General features: G+C 40.5%; 1 protein-coding gene across 1 annotated transcript in view; it reads left to right on the forward strand.

The window, feature by feature from the left end:
- Positions 1-3,025: 3,025 nt before the first annotated feature.
- LOC124805581 (myrosinase 1-like) overlaps positions 3,026-16,564 on the forward strand; it is a 40,360-nt gene continuing 26,821 nt past the window's right edge. Inside the window, exons 1-3 of the mRNA XM_047266148.1 lie at positions 3,026-3,080; positions 4,835-4,929; positions 5,094-5,241. Coding sequence (XP_047122104.1) covers positions 3,026-3,080; positions 4,835-4,929; positions 5,094-5,241 — 298 coding nt within the window. The remainder of the gene's footprint in view (positions 3,081-4,834; positions 4,930-5,093; positions 5,242-16,564) is intronic.

The following is a 16,564-nucleotide window of genomic DNA, read 5'->3' on the forward strand; positions in this document are numbered from 1 at the left end:
TTCTGTGGGGTATGTTAAAGGAGAATGTGTACCGTGATGTGCCTACAACCCCAGAGGATATGAAACAACGTATTGTGGCAGCCTGCGGCGACATTACACCAGATGTACTGCGGCGAGTACGACATTCATTACGCCAGAGATTGCAATTGTGTGCAGCAAATGATGGCCACCACATTGAACATCTATTGGCCTGACATGACGGGACACACTCTATTCCACTCTGTAATTGAAAACGGAAACCACAAGTGTACGTGCACCTCACCCCTCACGGTAATGTAGATGTGCGTCAGTGAAAAAGACCAATAAAAAGGTGTTAGCATGTGGACGTAATGTGCTGTTCCAGTCTCTTCTGTCCCTAAGGTGCATCACCGTTTCCTTTGGATCCCTACGTGATTAGGTGCTCTCCGATACACACAATCGAACAGCGGAGGAGTGGTACTCAAGCGTCAACTTTAGGTTACAATATCTCCGGATGTAATTAACATTTTACAATGCAACAAACGGCACTGATTACGTATTTGTTTATATGTTCAGATGTGCTAACAAAACTAACGGGGTTCCATTTAAAAAAACGTAGGTTTGTGTTAAAAACATTCTTCCCCGCATTTTTTATGGTTTGCATTAGCCCCTCTACTCACGTTCGGTCTGTGTAATCGATTCGTTAGTATTTGATGTGGTTTACGAAATATATCCAGCGGTAATGTTAGGTGACTCACCCTGTATAAGCGCACTGTGATGCTAGTCCCTTCAAAGCTCACTTGTACCACTTCACACATTTACATCTAACGTTCTTCAAGTATTCACCAAACCCAAACCCATCCATCGGACTGCCGCTGCTTACAGCGATTTATTACTGAAAATCACTAGTTTTCGATCATCGAGAGTCTAGTGGCGTAAGTCTCTATACACCTCCAACGCCACTTAGCACTGATTACAAAAATTTGTAGATTCCCATGCTTAACCAAGACATCTTTAGTTACGATACACCAATAATCAAAACTTTGTGACCACTGCTCGTTGTGAAATTGAAAGTTCGTGGTTAGGTTGCGGAAATGATGCAACAACGGTAGAATATAAGCGAAGTAGGGACAATCGAGGAACTACTCTAGCGACGATAAAAACCGCACATGGGAACATACATTGACATTAGTAACTGTGACGAATTGAAGATTGTTATGGCTGAGCACCTAGCAACAATCATCTTGGAACAGTGAAGGTGGTCAGCTGTTTGCATCTGGTATCGTGAGAATAAAAAGTAGTAGAAGGTGCCATCTCCAACTGGTTCCTTACATAATACAATACTGGGTAGGCATAAGTCTTTTGGAGAATGCTGAAGAACGGTGCACATCGTTGTTAATCGGTTTCTTAGGCAGACGACTCATATGAGTTCTCATACTTACCCATGACTTCGTCAGTTACGATCGCAGGTGGTACGGGATAATCGAGAATGAGCCATGGTTCAATTGAAACTATTCAGCTGGTAGAATGAATCACATGTCTTGTCACACCAGGTCGATGGACTGTTCAGGTAAGCCATCATCGACACGCCATTGATGCAGCCTGCTGGGCATAGCATTCTGCCATTGACGGCGGGGGATTCATCTGGCTTTCCATGGGACATGAGGTAGTAAACTAATGCAAGTGACAGCATTCGACTAGGTGAACATTCTTGACGATCACCTGCAACTGTTCATTATTATAGTTTTCCCTGATGGCGTTGGTATCTTCCATAGAACAAGTGTTCATTAAATGGAGCCATAGTTGTGCTACAGAGGTTTGAGGAACATGATAGCGAACTCACATTGGTGTGTTGGTCGCTGAATTTGTCTGATCTTAATCTGATGGAAAACATGTGGGATTCTATCAGGTGACAGCTTAGCTGCCACAAACTACCAACCCATAACAGAGAGAAACTTAGTGACGTGTGCGTAGACCTCTAGTGACAAATTCCTCGAGAAACCTTCCAAGGATTTGTCGAATCGATGCAGAATCGATGTTGTGTTGCGTTCCAAAGTTTAATAAACACGCTGTTAAGCAGGAGGCTATAATGTATTGCATCATTAGGTCCGTGTAAAATATGGTAGGAAGCCATATTTTACACTCCATGACAGTTCTCAAACAACACCTAAGTGCACCTATCGCCATTAGAATAAGAGTCGTTTACACAGATGTTTCTCGTACTGACAACGGTGGCATCGTGGCACATAGCCTCCTCGAGAATATGTTAAGTGATGGGGAGCAACACTGTTCCATTATTGCTCGTTCTTTCCCCTTACGTCAAGAAGAATTGTCGGGGCATGGTCAGTGGCACAGACGTCTTTCTCGATTGCGACTCTGTAATAGCCTCTGCTCTACTAGAAGACAGAGAGTGAACCGTTACTCTACTGTGATCAGTGATTGGAACCAACTTCTCACATGTGAAGAGTCAATTAACAGGCAATTTTAGTCCTACAATAGCAGCCTAGTGTGTGTAGCGTTCCTCACACAATTATAACCAAAATCTGGTGTGATTGGATGGAGCATTCACTTGACTCGATGAGAAGTGTTCTCTGAAACGTAAATGATCTTTTGCTCAGTTCCTGTTATCAAAAGTATCTGGGCCAATATTTAAGATATGTTGACATTCATATCAGGCGAATACCGTGCCTCAGAGTTTGGCATTTATTGCCCTAACTTATCTAAACGAATCCATGTCATGTCGTTATCCTGTAGCAAAGGTGTAGTGCAACTCATCACTACTGTCATATTTGACTTAGAGTATAAACACCGCCGCGCGGGATTAGCCGAGCGGTCTGAGGCGCTGCAGTCATGGGCTGTGCGGCTGGTACCGGCGGAGATTCGAGTCCTCCCTCGGCCATGAGTGTGTGTGTTTATCCTTAGAATAATTTATGTTAAGTAAGCTTAGGGACTAATGACATTAGCAGTTAAGTCGCATAAGATTTCACACACAATTGAACATTTGAACAATATGAACACCAGTGGCATTTCTTCGCCTTTGCTGTGAAGCATCCATCAGACAGGAAGTATGTTGGGATGGCATGGTTACCCACCAACTGAGGCGTCCGTCACTGAATTTGCGAGTGGGTTGCAGCATTGCAGTACTTTAGGCCTACTATATGGTCTGTCAGTTTGATAGAAACTATGACGACCCATGTCATCAAAACCTGGTGCCCACAGAAATGAATATCTGATGGTAATTTGCATCGAATGAAGGTGTTACACAAAGTAAGACGGTAAAAACAAAGTACTCTCCCAATCTGAAAATCGGACAACCACAACATAGTGATGGTAAACGGCAATGAAGCCTGAATGTTGCACATTGCGCTCTGCTAATCCGCTATAGGCCTGTACAAAATTTCACGATGTCGCAGTCATGCTAACGTATTCCAACTGTCGTGGCAAAGGAGAGATCTTTCTCCAAAAGATAAGGTATCTCTATCTCATTTTTTGTGAGTGTTTGTGTTTTGTTGTTTGGAACGCAGCTACTGGCAAATCAAAATATCAAAAGAACAGCAAGAACTTTTACAATTAACGCAAAAGGGCAGGATTTTTCCTAATAGATGAACGTAGGGTAAGAAACTGAAATCTACACATGAAGAAAAAATGGCGAGGATTATTATTTCTCCGTGAACGAAGTTCGAAAGACAGTCGTGTACTCCACAGAAAACAGCATGCATCGGCTTAGTACTTTTTATATGCCTAGTTATCTTGGTGTACTTCAATCTTTCTTTCTAATATCGAGTATGGTCTCATCCGCAAAGATGTAATGAAATATCAAGTGACTGACTTGGGAACACCTTCGCATTATATTATAATATACTCGAGCACTTGTACACAAAATAATAGTTCGTAAAATCACCAATTGAAGAGACAACTACATGACAATTTTTACTGAACCAGTGTTATTTAAGGGTTTGCCTTGGTAATCATAAAGTTTATATTTTGGGTCGGATTTGCTGGCTCTGTTCTTAAAGTAATCATCCTCAGACAATACCGTATTTTCTTTGCTGTTTGATCTACTTACTGACCAGAGGGCAGTAGATATCTTATTTGATTGAAAAATTTTCATCTTATATTTTGCGTATGTTGGGTGTTTTAGAACTAGGGAAAAAGTTCAGCATTGGTTCATCAAACTTCCAGCAATCTAGAAGCATAAGGCAGTCCTCGATAACTGTGGAAGAACTCACAATTTGAGCGGAATGTTGCAAAAATCAGGATGTCGTAGGGTCGTAATTATATCTTTTAATTATATTTGCACATGAAACAAGTCTCATTCCCAAATGAGAATCGTGCTGCAAATACTTTAACGAACCCTCAGTAGATTACCAAGAATAAGTTGTTGCTTATCTGGAATAGAACATGCTGCATCGAGTTTTAGTCAAGGAATTCAAGAAGAAGTGAAATATAATTATGTACTTGACATTTTAAGTAAACAGAACATTTTAAGTTCCTTTCATTCTACAATCTAAATTTTTACCAGTAAATCTTGAATTATGTAGTGATGAGCATAAATGGCAATGGTAGAGTAATCTCTTGTTCTAAAGTATGAACCGATAGGAAGCAAGTAAATAATCTCTCGTGAGCTTACAAATGAAGAATAAAAATTCTGAGTATATTATTTATTGTAGTACTTTTTTGTATTACCACATAATACTTTCACAGAACAACATTAATTTTTTCCTATTTATGTCAAGAAACACACCAGACTAAGTTATTCCCACGTTGGAAATGTAGAGCAAAATCTGGCGTCTTATTCGAAAACTCCGAATACATTAAAGTTATAGTTGATAGAGTACCTGTATTATGTATGTTATTGTTTCGATGTGTTTTACAGGTAGCGTGGGAATTACACTTAATATGAATGGGCTTGAGCCAATGACGAACTCGACAGAGGACATAGAGGCTAGTGAAAGAGCACGACAGTTTCAGGTGGGTACTGCACCTCTGCTGTCTAGCATTTTGAGCTCCTGCAACTTTCCAGTCTGTTGCTAGTCCTTTAGACAGTGCAAAAGATACTAATCACTTCACTTATATGGCCTATAAATATAAAAGTGATGTCTGTTAGGAAAGTTAATGTGTTATTTGCTCTGCAGCTGGGTCTCTACGGACACCCTATCTACACTCAGAGTGGTGATTATCCGGCAGTGGTGCGACAGCAAGTGGATGGCAACAGTGAGGCTGAAGGACGACCCCGATCAAGGCTGCCAACCTTCACACAGGAAGAGGTAGAGTACATCAGGGGTGAGTATCGAAATACATAGCAGCTGAAGACAATCGAGATTGATTAACGTTATCCAGCACTGTCCGGAAATGATTCTGAAATAAATTGTTCTCACATGTTCTTCATCTTAGATCATTAGTACCAGCGACATTTTCTGAGTGAATAATGTCACATTCGAAAATGTACGGTAACAGCCGCTGCTTTCAGAGACTCTGGAACTTCTCAGAAGTCATCGGCAACTTTGATACCGATATACGGATTACTCAGTAAAACTTTCGAACAATTATCAGTTTAATTAATCTGTTTCATAGCGTGAAGCTGTACGGTAAGAATATATTCCCAATTAAATATTAAGTTTCAAGTAAGATTCAAGAGATGAACTATTACAATGTCTCCAAATAACGTTCGGGAAGGTAACCGTTCGATGCCTCCAATAACTGCGGATATTTTGACAGTTGAACACCCAGTGATTCTCAAGGCACAAATACAACGAGAGAACGCTTAGCAGGGAAGTTCAAAACATCGGTATGCAGGGCACATGCAGAAAGACAACACACGAGGGCGGTAAACACGAGCACCACTACACAACAAAAGGTGAACAACCTCTGAAGTTACCGATGTTGAATATTATTTAACAACGGGTGAGCATGTAACAGGATTCCGACCAGAGTGCTAGCGAAATCGCCCAACGTGTATTACATTCTATCTGCTCGATTGTATATCTGGTGCCTGCCTGCTTAGTACAGTGGTGACGTACTTGCATACACTTCAGCGAGCCCGGTTTCGATTCGCGCCCGGGTTCGGGATTTTCTCCATTCGTGAAGTGGGTGTTATGTTGTCCTCGTCATCACCGACCGGGAAATCGACCAGTGTGGTGTCACCTGAAATACGACTTGCAGCACGGCGGCTGAACTTACGCGGATGTGGCTTCCTGGCCAATAATGCCACACGATCATTTCACTTCATTTCTATGCCTGGTTCTACACTTGCTTTTTGCTGTACGCCGTGTTAGTGTTTATTGTTCAGTTGGAACTACGTTCCTGTCTAAAGTTTTGTTGCGTAACATCGGTTAATTTTTTATGTAACTAGTTGGTTAGTATTTAATACAACCTTCGAAGTAATCTCGTGCACAACGTTGCCTTAGTGCGGTGCCCCGTCTGCCGACCGAGCTTGAAATCGCCCAACATGGGCGCTTCTTCTTAACTGATCGACTTGTATTTTCTCCTTATTTGTGCTATAGATTTTTTATTTAGCAAGTTTTATATGTATTTTACAAACCAGTGTGGAGCTGTATTCTTATGATTGGAACAAGTCATTAGTATGTCGACGAAACTGGTGTGTAATTATATTCCTTGGAGGTGCGTAATTTTTAGTATTCAGATAATATGACTCCTAGTGTATAATTGTTGTACGATCACGCAGATTATTATCGAGACGGGTCGTGGAATGAGCTCTTTCAGATCTAGTGATATTGGTTTTTAATATTATAAAAGACTAATTGACATCTGCAATAAAATCAGTTAGTAATAGCGACACTCTGTTCAAGAATCAAAAGTGGAGGAGGTACACTTGGAAAAGGCTGGGAGAGATGGGAAGATTTCAGTTAGATTACGTCATTTTCAAGCACTGATTATTAAAGCAGATATTGGATTGTAAGATGTTTATGAGCAGATAATGAATCAGATTTCAATTTAGTAATGATGAACATTAGACTGAAGTTTAAGAGATCAGTCAGGAAGAATTACAGCGTAATTCAGCAGGCAGTTCACGTGAAGAGGAATGGAAATTTCTAAAAAGGCCAATCACCGAAGTTGGAAAGAAAAACATAGGTTTAAGGAAGGCAACTGCTAAGTACCATGAACAACAAAATAAATGTTACAGCAGTTCGATGAAAGATGGAATTACGGAAATGTACAGGAAATCCAGGAATATGGAAATACAAGTCACTTAGGATAAAGATAAATAGGAAGTACATAAACGTTAAGGGGAAATAGCTGCCTGAAAAATGTGAAGAAAAATAATTGTTTGCCAGAAGGACTGATTGGCATGTAGAAAAGTCAAAACAATGTTTGGTGAAATTAAAAGCAAGTGTGGCAACATCAAGAGTGCAATGGGAATACCATTTAAATGCAAAGGACTGAGCAGATAGTTGGAAAGACTACAGCGAAACCTCTATGAGGGTGGGGACTTATGGGGTGATAGAAGAAGAAACAGTACTCGATAGGGATGGGATTGGAGATACATTATTATAATCGGAGTGTAAAAGAACTTTTGACGACTTAAGTCAGATAAATAATAAAGGATATATATATATTCCATCTCAGTTCCTAACATCATTTGGGCAAGTGGCAACAAACCGAATGTTCACGTTCATGTGTAGACTGTGTGAGACTGGCGATATACCACAAGACCTTCGGAAAAACGTCATCCACACAATTCCGAAGACAGCAAAAGACGAAAAATGCGAGAATTATGTCTCAGTCAGCTTAACAGCTCATGTATACATGTTACTGAGATGAATAGTATACAGAAGAGCGGAAAAGGCAATTCAGGATGTAGTACATGACGATCAGTTTGACTTCAGGAATGGCGAAGGCACGTCAAAGGCAGTTCGGAGGTTACAGCTGTAATGGAAGCAAGACTGAAGGAAAATCAAAACCTTTCATGGGATTTGTCGACCTGGGAAAGGCGTTCGACAGTGTGAAATGGATCAAGATGTTCGAAATTCTGGGAAGAATATGGATAAGCTACAGGAAAAGTACGAGGGTCGTTCAATAAGTGACGCCAAACATTTTTTTCTCAGAACATATTTATTGTTAAGAGTCAGACTTTGGTGACAATATACATCAACATGTCTTGTCCATGTCCTATTTTTCTACGGTGGCCGTACGCCAACGTTGTGGAAGAGCATGTATTCCATACTGGTAAAAGCTCTTCTTCTGTAGGCGGAACCAAGTTTTCACTGCATGGCTGACACTTTCGTCTTCCTCAAAGTATGATCACCCGTAGAAAATATTTAAGCCGCCCAACGAGTTGCAAGTCGGAGGATGCCAGGCCTGGACTGTATAGTGGATGAGGCAATGATGTCCAACCCAATTTGGCGATGTGTTCCCGGATTCTCAGATTCGTGTGTGGGCGTGCTTTATCGTGTTGGAGCAAGATTTCTGCTGGATTTTCGCCCATTTCAACACGTCGGAAACGCTTGAGAAGTTTATTCAGTCTTCACGTATGCCTCTCAATTGATGGTTATTTTTCTTGGCATCACATCCTCGAGAATGAAGCCATCATGATCCCAGAAGACTGTCAGCATGACTTTTCCGGCAGACGAGGGTGGTCTTGAATTTTTTCTTTTGTGGTCAATGAGGATGATGCCACTTCATGACTGCCTTTTTGTTTCCCGTCCAAAGTGGTGAACCCAGCTTCCATTCCCTGTAACGATCCATGATAGAAAGGCCTCTCCGTCGGTCTGAAAACGCTCCAACAATTCAAAAGAAATGGGAGTTTGAAACGTCCCCTTAGAAAAATTGTACAAGACTGTGCTTAAACTGACACACAATATTTTTGGCTCAACGCAATCTCACTTTCAGTAATACCTACAAAAGAATGGCCCTGACTAACATTATCCTATATGTTTCACAAATCACTTACCTCACAAAAATCTTCGTTACTCGAACTACTGCAAAACAGCGAGCGCCACTACTGCCAGCTAAATAAAAGATTCAAACTATGGAAGGCACTAACTACTGATAGGCATAGTTAGCAAATGAAAGATTTTAATAGAGAACAAACAATGTATTTACCTTAATAGTCATAATATATATATAGCAGCTCATGACATCCAGTCTTACAAATTTCAAAACTCCGCCATTTCTCTCCCCACATTCACCACTGCTGGCGGCTCACCTCCAACTGCGCAACGCTACGCGCTGTTCACATCCAGCTGCCGCTGCCCAACATTTCAATGGCAGACAACAAAGAATACTAGCCACAGACTGCACACAGCACAGCCAGTGATTTTCATACAGAGCGCTACGTAACGTTGCCAATAAGAAAACATAAACAGCCTACTTACAAGTTCTTGAATCTTGCGGTCCGCTGTGAACAGTCGTGGAACATATCAGGAGCACCTTTTTGGATATCCTAGAGTCTCGATCATTGCAGACGCACTTCAAATGCTGAACGGCAACTATAAAACCAATTATCGAGTTGTGATGCGCCGGTCGACACGAATAATGGCATCCGCACGATTGAGCATGTCTGAAGCAGTAGCTATGACAGGTCGTCCCGAGCGTGGCCGATCATTGAGCTCTGTTTCTGCATTTCCTGATGCTGTAACTTTCTTTAACCACCGCCCAACTGTACTCCTATCGACTGGCATCATCGCCATAGACGGCACGCAAACGTTTATGGATGTCCACCACGGTTTCTTATTCGGCACACAAGAATTCAATAACAGCCCGCTGCTTGTAATCTAAGTCGTATGTAGAAGTCATTTTGACGCTGGGCTACGGATCGACCATCTGCCAGAACGATTCGAAACCTTACCGGCGCACAGAACAAACATCAAATGTGAAGTACAAACAAGGACGTTTGTCTGTGTATTTTAATGTCTTCTTTAGAAATGGTACATGTAGTCTCTCGGCCTTACTGTTCTATCTGTACGTCGAAGAAGCACTGAGATAAATAAAAGAAAGTTTCAGGAGTGGGTTAAAATTTAAGGTGAAAGGATATCAGTAGAAGGATTTGCTGATAAGATTGATATCCTGAGTGAAAGTGAAGACCAATTATAGGATGTATTGCATGGAATGAAGCGTCTAATAGGTACAGAAAATGCGCTGAGAGAAAATCGAAGAAAGACGAAGTTAATGATAGCAGAAATGAGAACGGCGAGAAAATTAACATTGGAGGTGGGATTCACAAAATAGACGACATGAAGTAATTCTGGTAATAGGCAGCAAGATGTACCATAGTGGACGGAGCAAGGAGGACATAGAACGCTGACTAGCGCTGGCAGATAGGGTATTCCTGGTCGAGAGAAGTCTGCTGGTATCAGATAATAGTCCTTAATTTGAGGAAGAAATTTCTGAGAACGTACCTTCGAAGCACAGCCTTATATGGATGGGAAACATGGACTGTGGGAAAACCAGAAGAGAAAAGAAACGTTTGAGATGAGATGTTACAGACGAATGTTTAAAATTAGGTTGACTGATAAGGTAAGGAATAAGGTGATTCTTCGCAGAATCGAAGAGGGAAGCAATATGTGGAAAACACTGACAAGAAGAAGGGACAGGACGATAGGACATCTGTTAAGACGTAAGAGAATGATTTAAATGGTACTAGAGGAAGATGTGGAGGGTCAAAAGCATACAGGAAGACAGTGATTAGAATACACCCAGCAATTAACTAAGGACGTAGATTAGAAGTGCTACTCAGAGATGAAGAAGTGAAGAAGCTGGCACGGGAAAGGAATTATGGCGGGCGGCATCAATCCAGTCAGAAGACCACTGACTCAAAAAAAAAATCTTGATAATTCAGTCTCAACTGTTTCCTTAATAACTCTATTCCAATAGCTGGAATTGCATGGCAGAATCTCCGTAATGTTGTATTCCATAGGAATACCGGTATCAAGGCAATCTCCATCTACAGCACCTTTTTTCGGCTATTGGAAGCATATGTGACACATATGCTCAGCACAAGAATCCTCCGATATCCTAATGGTCTGACCAATATAGGACGTACCACACCGGCAAGAGGTACAGTAGACACCCGCATTACACAAGCCAAGCTCATCCTTTAGAGATTTTAAAAGGCTCTAATCTTAGATGCTGGTCAAAAAGCAAAATGTTTTTGCCGTATATGTCCAATCTTGTGAGTAATAGCACCAACGTAGGACAAAATGGTCATAGCCTTTGCTGCCACTTCGTTCATTTCGTCACCCATTCGATTGACAGTTGAGTGATCTACGACGGTTCTGGCGAAAGGCTACTCCGAGTTGAGGTAATTCAGCAGACAAACTTTCAGCATCTGATAACAATGTCGACCATATACCCAGGAAATGAAGTAGCACTTCACGATGAGTTGGATGGTGACAACTATCATACTGAAGATAAAAACTTGCTTTTTCTCATGTTACATTTGTGCCTTGAAAATGACAGTGTGTGCACCCGAAGAAATGTCGGCGCTTTTCAAAGATGACACCCGGGAGCATTGCAGTAAGTTGTTCGAACGTTTTACATGCCGGAAGAAACTTCTACAAGGAGGAAATGTATTGTTACTTGCAGAAGACTTGGCTGTCGTAGACTCATATTGCAAAGTGTTCTTTCGTTTATGTTACTGTGTTGACATCATAATGTTGTTCCAAAGTTGTGGATAGCACTAATTCTCACGGGGGTTATACAATCTGGCAACGCAATAATTATCTGGTCTTTGCTTCTTGGTCGCAGTCTGACTGGGAATTTCCTTCTGCAACTGCCCGGCACTGGTCTAAGTTCGAACGTCTTCGTGTGTTGGAGCTTAATATAACATCTTGCCGTTCTGTGATCGGCTTCACAGAGAACACTTTGGACCTATCAGCTTTATCTCTTCTAGGAAAAGGTGAAAAAATTTGCAACGACGGCCAAGCATTTACCATATGTTGATTTTGTAAGTTAAACAATCTCCTCGGGCTCTAGAAAAGGGTAGAAAAAACGCATGTCGTTTGTTGATAAGGGCACGTACATCTATTAGAATTATTACAGAAGCCGTGAGGGCCTCTTTTCGTTCACTGAGAGCGGTCCTGATGTTATCTTACCCACGAACGAGATTTATGTTAAAGTGACACTGAGCAAGAAGGATTACGTTCAAGTTCAAAATTAATTTGACAGTTCTATAGTTTAACATGATAATTAAAACTTTATTCGAACCCGAATATGCGATAAAAAATATTATGCCACACCTTTTCATCTGTTCCGTTTTAATCTGACTGTGCAGCCATACTGTCAGGTGATGAGGAAATGTAAGGATTATGGATTCGAAAGAAACAAAAATCGTTCATGTGGTTGAGGAAACGAATCAACACTATCAGTTGCAAAAAAAATGGAAATTACCCTCAGCACTGCGAGACAAGTAATGCGTGAATGACAGCAAAATTCTATCAACCTCTGAAAAATACCACATTTATGTACAGCGATCGAACATCTCGTCGTGTAGAGCCGATGGGTCGTACAAGACAATGCGGTGGACTTTCACTTCCCTGTTTTTGTTCTTATCTCGGATGAAGGTTGTTTCACCGGATGCTGTATGCTCAATAGTCGCAGTAGGTAGGTATATGCCGATGAGAATCCCCAAACTACAGCAGGTTATAAGTGAACTTGTGAGTGGTCGTAGCCTAGGTTAATAAGTTAGCATTAGACTTCCCTCCGATTAACTGCACATTCGTAGACAGTATTTCTGCGAGGCACTCTCCCTTGGTCCTTGTTAACATTCCATTTCAATGTCTTGCCATATGCCCATGTCCCCCATCCTTGAAATTATGTGTCGTCATCACGACAGCATCCTTATAGCTCATCGACCTGTTCAGGCGTCGTGATCGGCCACCACTTTATGTGCTCTGAGGCAGATTAATGTGGCGTTCCACATGGAAGCAAGAAATTAATTATTTAGTGTTTGTATCAATCACCCGGAACCGGAATGGAAACTATTTTCAATAAACTAACAGAAATTCCACATAAAGTCTCAATTACAAAAGTCAACTAAACTGCATGTTCAGATATAAACATATATAACATACATGAAACTAGTGGCATAGTCACAATTATCATTATGATTGCCCACGTTGGTCAACAAGGATTACCAATAACTGCATCAACCATGTGGCGACAGGTATGGACAGGAAAACGTAGTGAGGTAGCTATAAAATATCTTGGGCTATCAGACCATTTCTGACAAACAATAAAAATGGTTTTGTAAGAATTCCCTAAATTGTAGGAATACAAAAGGCATTTTTCAATAATCGAAAGACAAGATTTTCAAGAGAACCAGGTAATCAAGAAAGGGATTATGTGTATAGAGAAACCGATGCAAATCCAAAATTCTCTAAATTCTCAATATCATTTCCTGTCATTATCAACATTTCACACAAATAAATTTATAACAGCGGGTACTAAAAAGTCCTCCCAATCCCTTAAAACACCTCATGAAAAAGTGTCATAGGACATCACACACATCCATGCCAGAGGCAGGATTCTAACCTGCGACCGTAGCAGTCACGCGGTTCCGGACTGAAGCGCCTACAACCGCTCGATCCACCGGCCGGCCATACAAAATGCCCCTAAACAATTCGTTTAAATTATTACCTGAGATAGACTACATCAAAACACATTTCGATAAGGGGACACAAGAGAAGCCTCCGCGAAGGATGTGTCATTAATAAAACATTCTGGCGTCCCTTGGGCAACGGCTCTAAACCTGCAGATTCTCTCACACCAGAAGCATCACAGCAGAGCGACATAATGTCTTGAGATACGATGCTTCTGACACGATTAAATAAATAAAATTTCGATAAACGACATGTGGTCGCTGAAGTCAACTTCTAATGGCAGGAAATATTTTGTTAGTGGTGCTGATGTAATCTGCTGTGTCGGTGTCGTTGACTGGGAATGTATACTGACAGTCAAGACTTCTCTCCTTACCTCACAAATCTATGAGGCGTGCTCTCACACATCCCTTGGGGTTTTATGAAGCAGCTGACGTATGAAAACGTTGTGGAATCAGAAGACCTCGGCGCTACAATTGCCGTCGCTGTTGGTGCCATTACAGACATGCCTGGAATCTTCGAATGGTCACGACCACCAATGGTCCCACGATGTCCTGCATGCGTACCGGCCAATGGTCGCGCACTGGAGCAGTTCCCGTGAATACCAGTGCAGCATTTATCGTGCTAAATTACCTTCTGTGTAAAGCGTCCCTGCCATCAGCAATTACCGTCGGGGACCATATGTGCCACAACTAAATATATTTGTTTTGATATTCTATCCCCCGGGGCCTTTGGATCGAATAGTTTCGGAACATCCTGTACGTCTTTTCCGACAATATTTTCACATTATGTTTCTTTCTGCTCTTTTCCTGAAAAAAAAATTACTCCCAAAGCTATGCCATGTAGAATACTAACATCTTATCCTCTTTCTCAACTCAATATCTCAGTCGAAATAGGGGGATTCTGAGTGAGTTTTGCAGACTAGCGGTTGCTGTGTTCAAAATGTGAAACCAAACATAGTCGCTATCATAATGACACCAGCTGGTAGTGTGTGTAGTGCTACATTATGAAACAATGTGTGAGAGCAGTGGCTGAGAGTGTGAAATGAATGACTAGTGTAGTAAGAGCCTTTTACATTATTAAATAACTCCTTTGTAATACGGTATTCTGTACAAAGGACAAACAGAATGAGGCAGCACTGTTTTAAACAGCCTGTCCTTGCATTCGGGAAGTCGGAGGCTCCAGTCTTTATCCGGTCACCCTGATTTATGTTTTCCGTGGTTGCCGAAATTACTTCAGACAAATGCCAGGGTGGTATCTGCTAGAAGGGAACGACCGACTACCTGTCCGATCCTTGTCACACCAGACTGTACGTATGTAAATGCCCGTAGAGATGCATTATGTAATATTTTGTTGCTCTTAAATTTTAATACCAAGACACGTAAAATGTCCCAGAAAATGACATCTATGGGTTAATAAAACTACTATCACTATAATTTATTTTCACATCCCTGTGAAAGCAGGAATCAGGAGTGGATTAATGAAGTTTTGTAGTTGAGGGAGGTTGCTTAGGTGAGAAAGAAGACCCAGGAATCTTCCTCTTGAAAGTTAAGAAGGAAACCTTCAAAAACTGTTTTAAACTGTTTTAATACTTAAAATACCAAACAGTATCAAAAATGTGTTTTATTTTCGACAAAAATGTTTTAAATTTCTTGAAATGTGTAGTATTCACAAACTTTTTCTAGGTAACGTCTTTTGTATGACTGTTAACACAACGTAACTAGTTCATAATTCTTTTGTTGGGATAGAGTTGATAAGTAAATTAAGAACAAATAAACTAAAATTACAATGAAATACTTTTGAAACTGAAATTATTAATTTCTTCATGGTTATACTTTTGCCAAATATAAATTGCGAGGTCTTCAATAGATACTGAAATATGTTTCTCTAATTATTATTTTCAATACATAAGTACAATTCACAATGATACTCGTTTTTAAACAAACATAGTGGGAATAAAAATGCATAATTCATATTTATTATATCATCAAAACTATGTATTTAAGACTAATACCTCCGAAGAAATACAATGTGAATAGTGACAATGATATTACAACGTTACAGTTGCTCAAAGCTTACTTGCAGGTACATAATGCCATAGTTTTGAATGTAATATTGAGTTTCTTTGATACACTGAATAATTAAAATCTGGCAAAGAAGATCATTTTACAAACTATAACCATGCTTATATTTTTCGTCCTACTGCTCTATACATACAGTGTATATTTGGCATGCTTTATGCCTATTAGCATCTGATTCACACTTTTTTCAAGTTTTATACAAAACAGTAATCTGTGTGATTGCAAATTGCTCTATCGTTTTACATCACAGAAGAACAACTGTCACTATGTTAAATGTTATCTGTACTTAAGAGAACATAGTCTTCTATTCTTTCCGCCCTTCTCAATATACAAAATCTATAGTTTTTTTTTTGGTAATAATGATTCATCTATGGACACACAACGAAGCAAGCCTTCTTAAGCGGCATTGCCTATTACAGTTTCTCAACCAATTAATGAGTTTGAGTGTCGAGAAAGATCTTTCTGCTGTAGCAACTGACACAGGAAGAGAAGAAAGGATCAACATCTAAGATCTAATTTTAGGAAAAATTTTTTGTGTACAAAACTGCAAACACTCAACCGCACAGCCTAACAGAGGTGTTTCGTTTGCCTCTTTTCTTCTCCATTTAACAAGCAGTTTAGCAGTAGTAGCAATGACAACAGTGGGAGCAAAGCGGATAATGCCCTAAGGGAAACGTGAAGCACATGCTCTTGGGAGGAATACAAAACTGTTTGGAGCGGAAGGTAATCATCGGTACTTGATGTTTCACTTACATCAGATGTAAGTGGCGACAGTGTTGTATTTCCTCTGACCACGAGTTATGGTCAAAGGAAAATTAAACACTGACGTATAAGGTAACAATTTGGAAGGTGCTTGTTTGTCACAAGTAGCAACAGGTAGAAATCGAACAAATTTTATACTACGTTGACAATACTCTGCACACAAAGCAAAGCCCGTTCTATCATTAGTCCTACAGGACCAAGCAAGAT

Source organism: Schistocerca piceifrons, chromosome 7 (assembly GCF_021461385.2).
Source record: "Schistocerca piceifrons isolate TAMUIC-IGC-003096 chromosome 7, iqSchPice1.1, whole genome shotgun sequence".
Classification (NCBI taxonomy): domain Eukaryota; kingdom Metazoa; phylum Arthropoda; class Insecta; order Orthoptera; family Acrididae; genus Schistocerca; species Schistocerca piceifrons.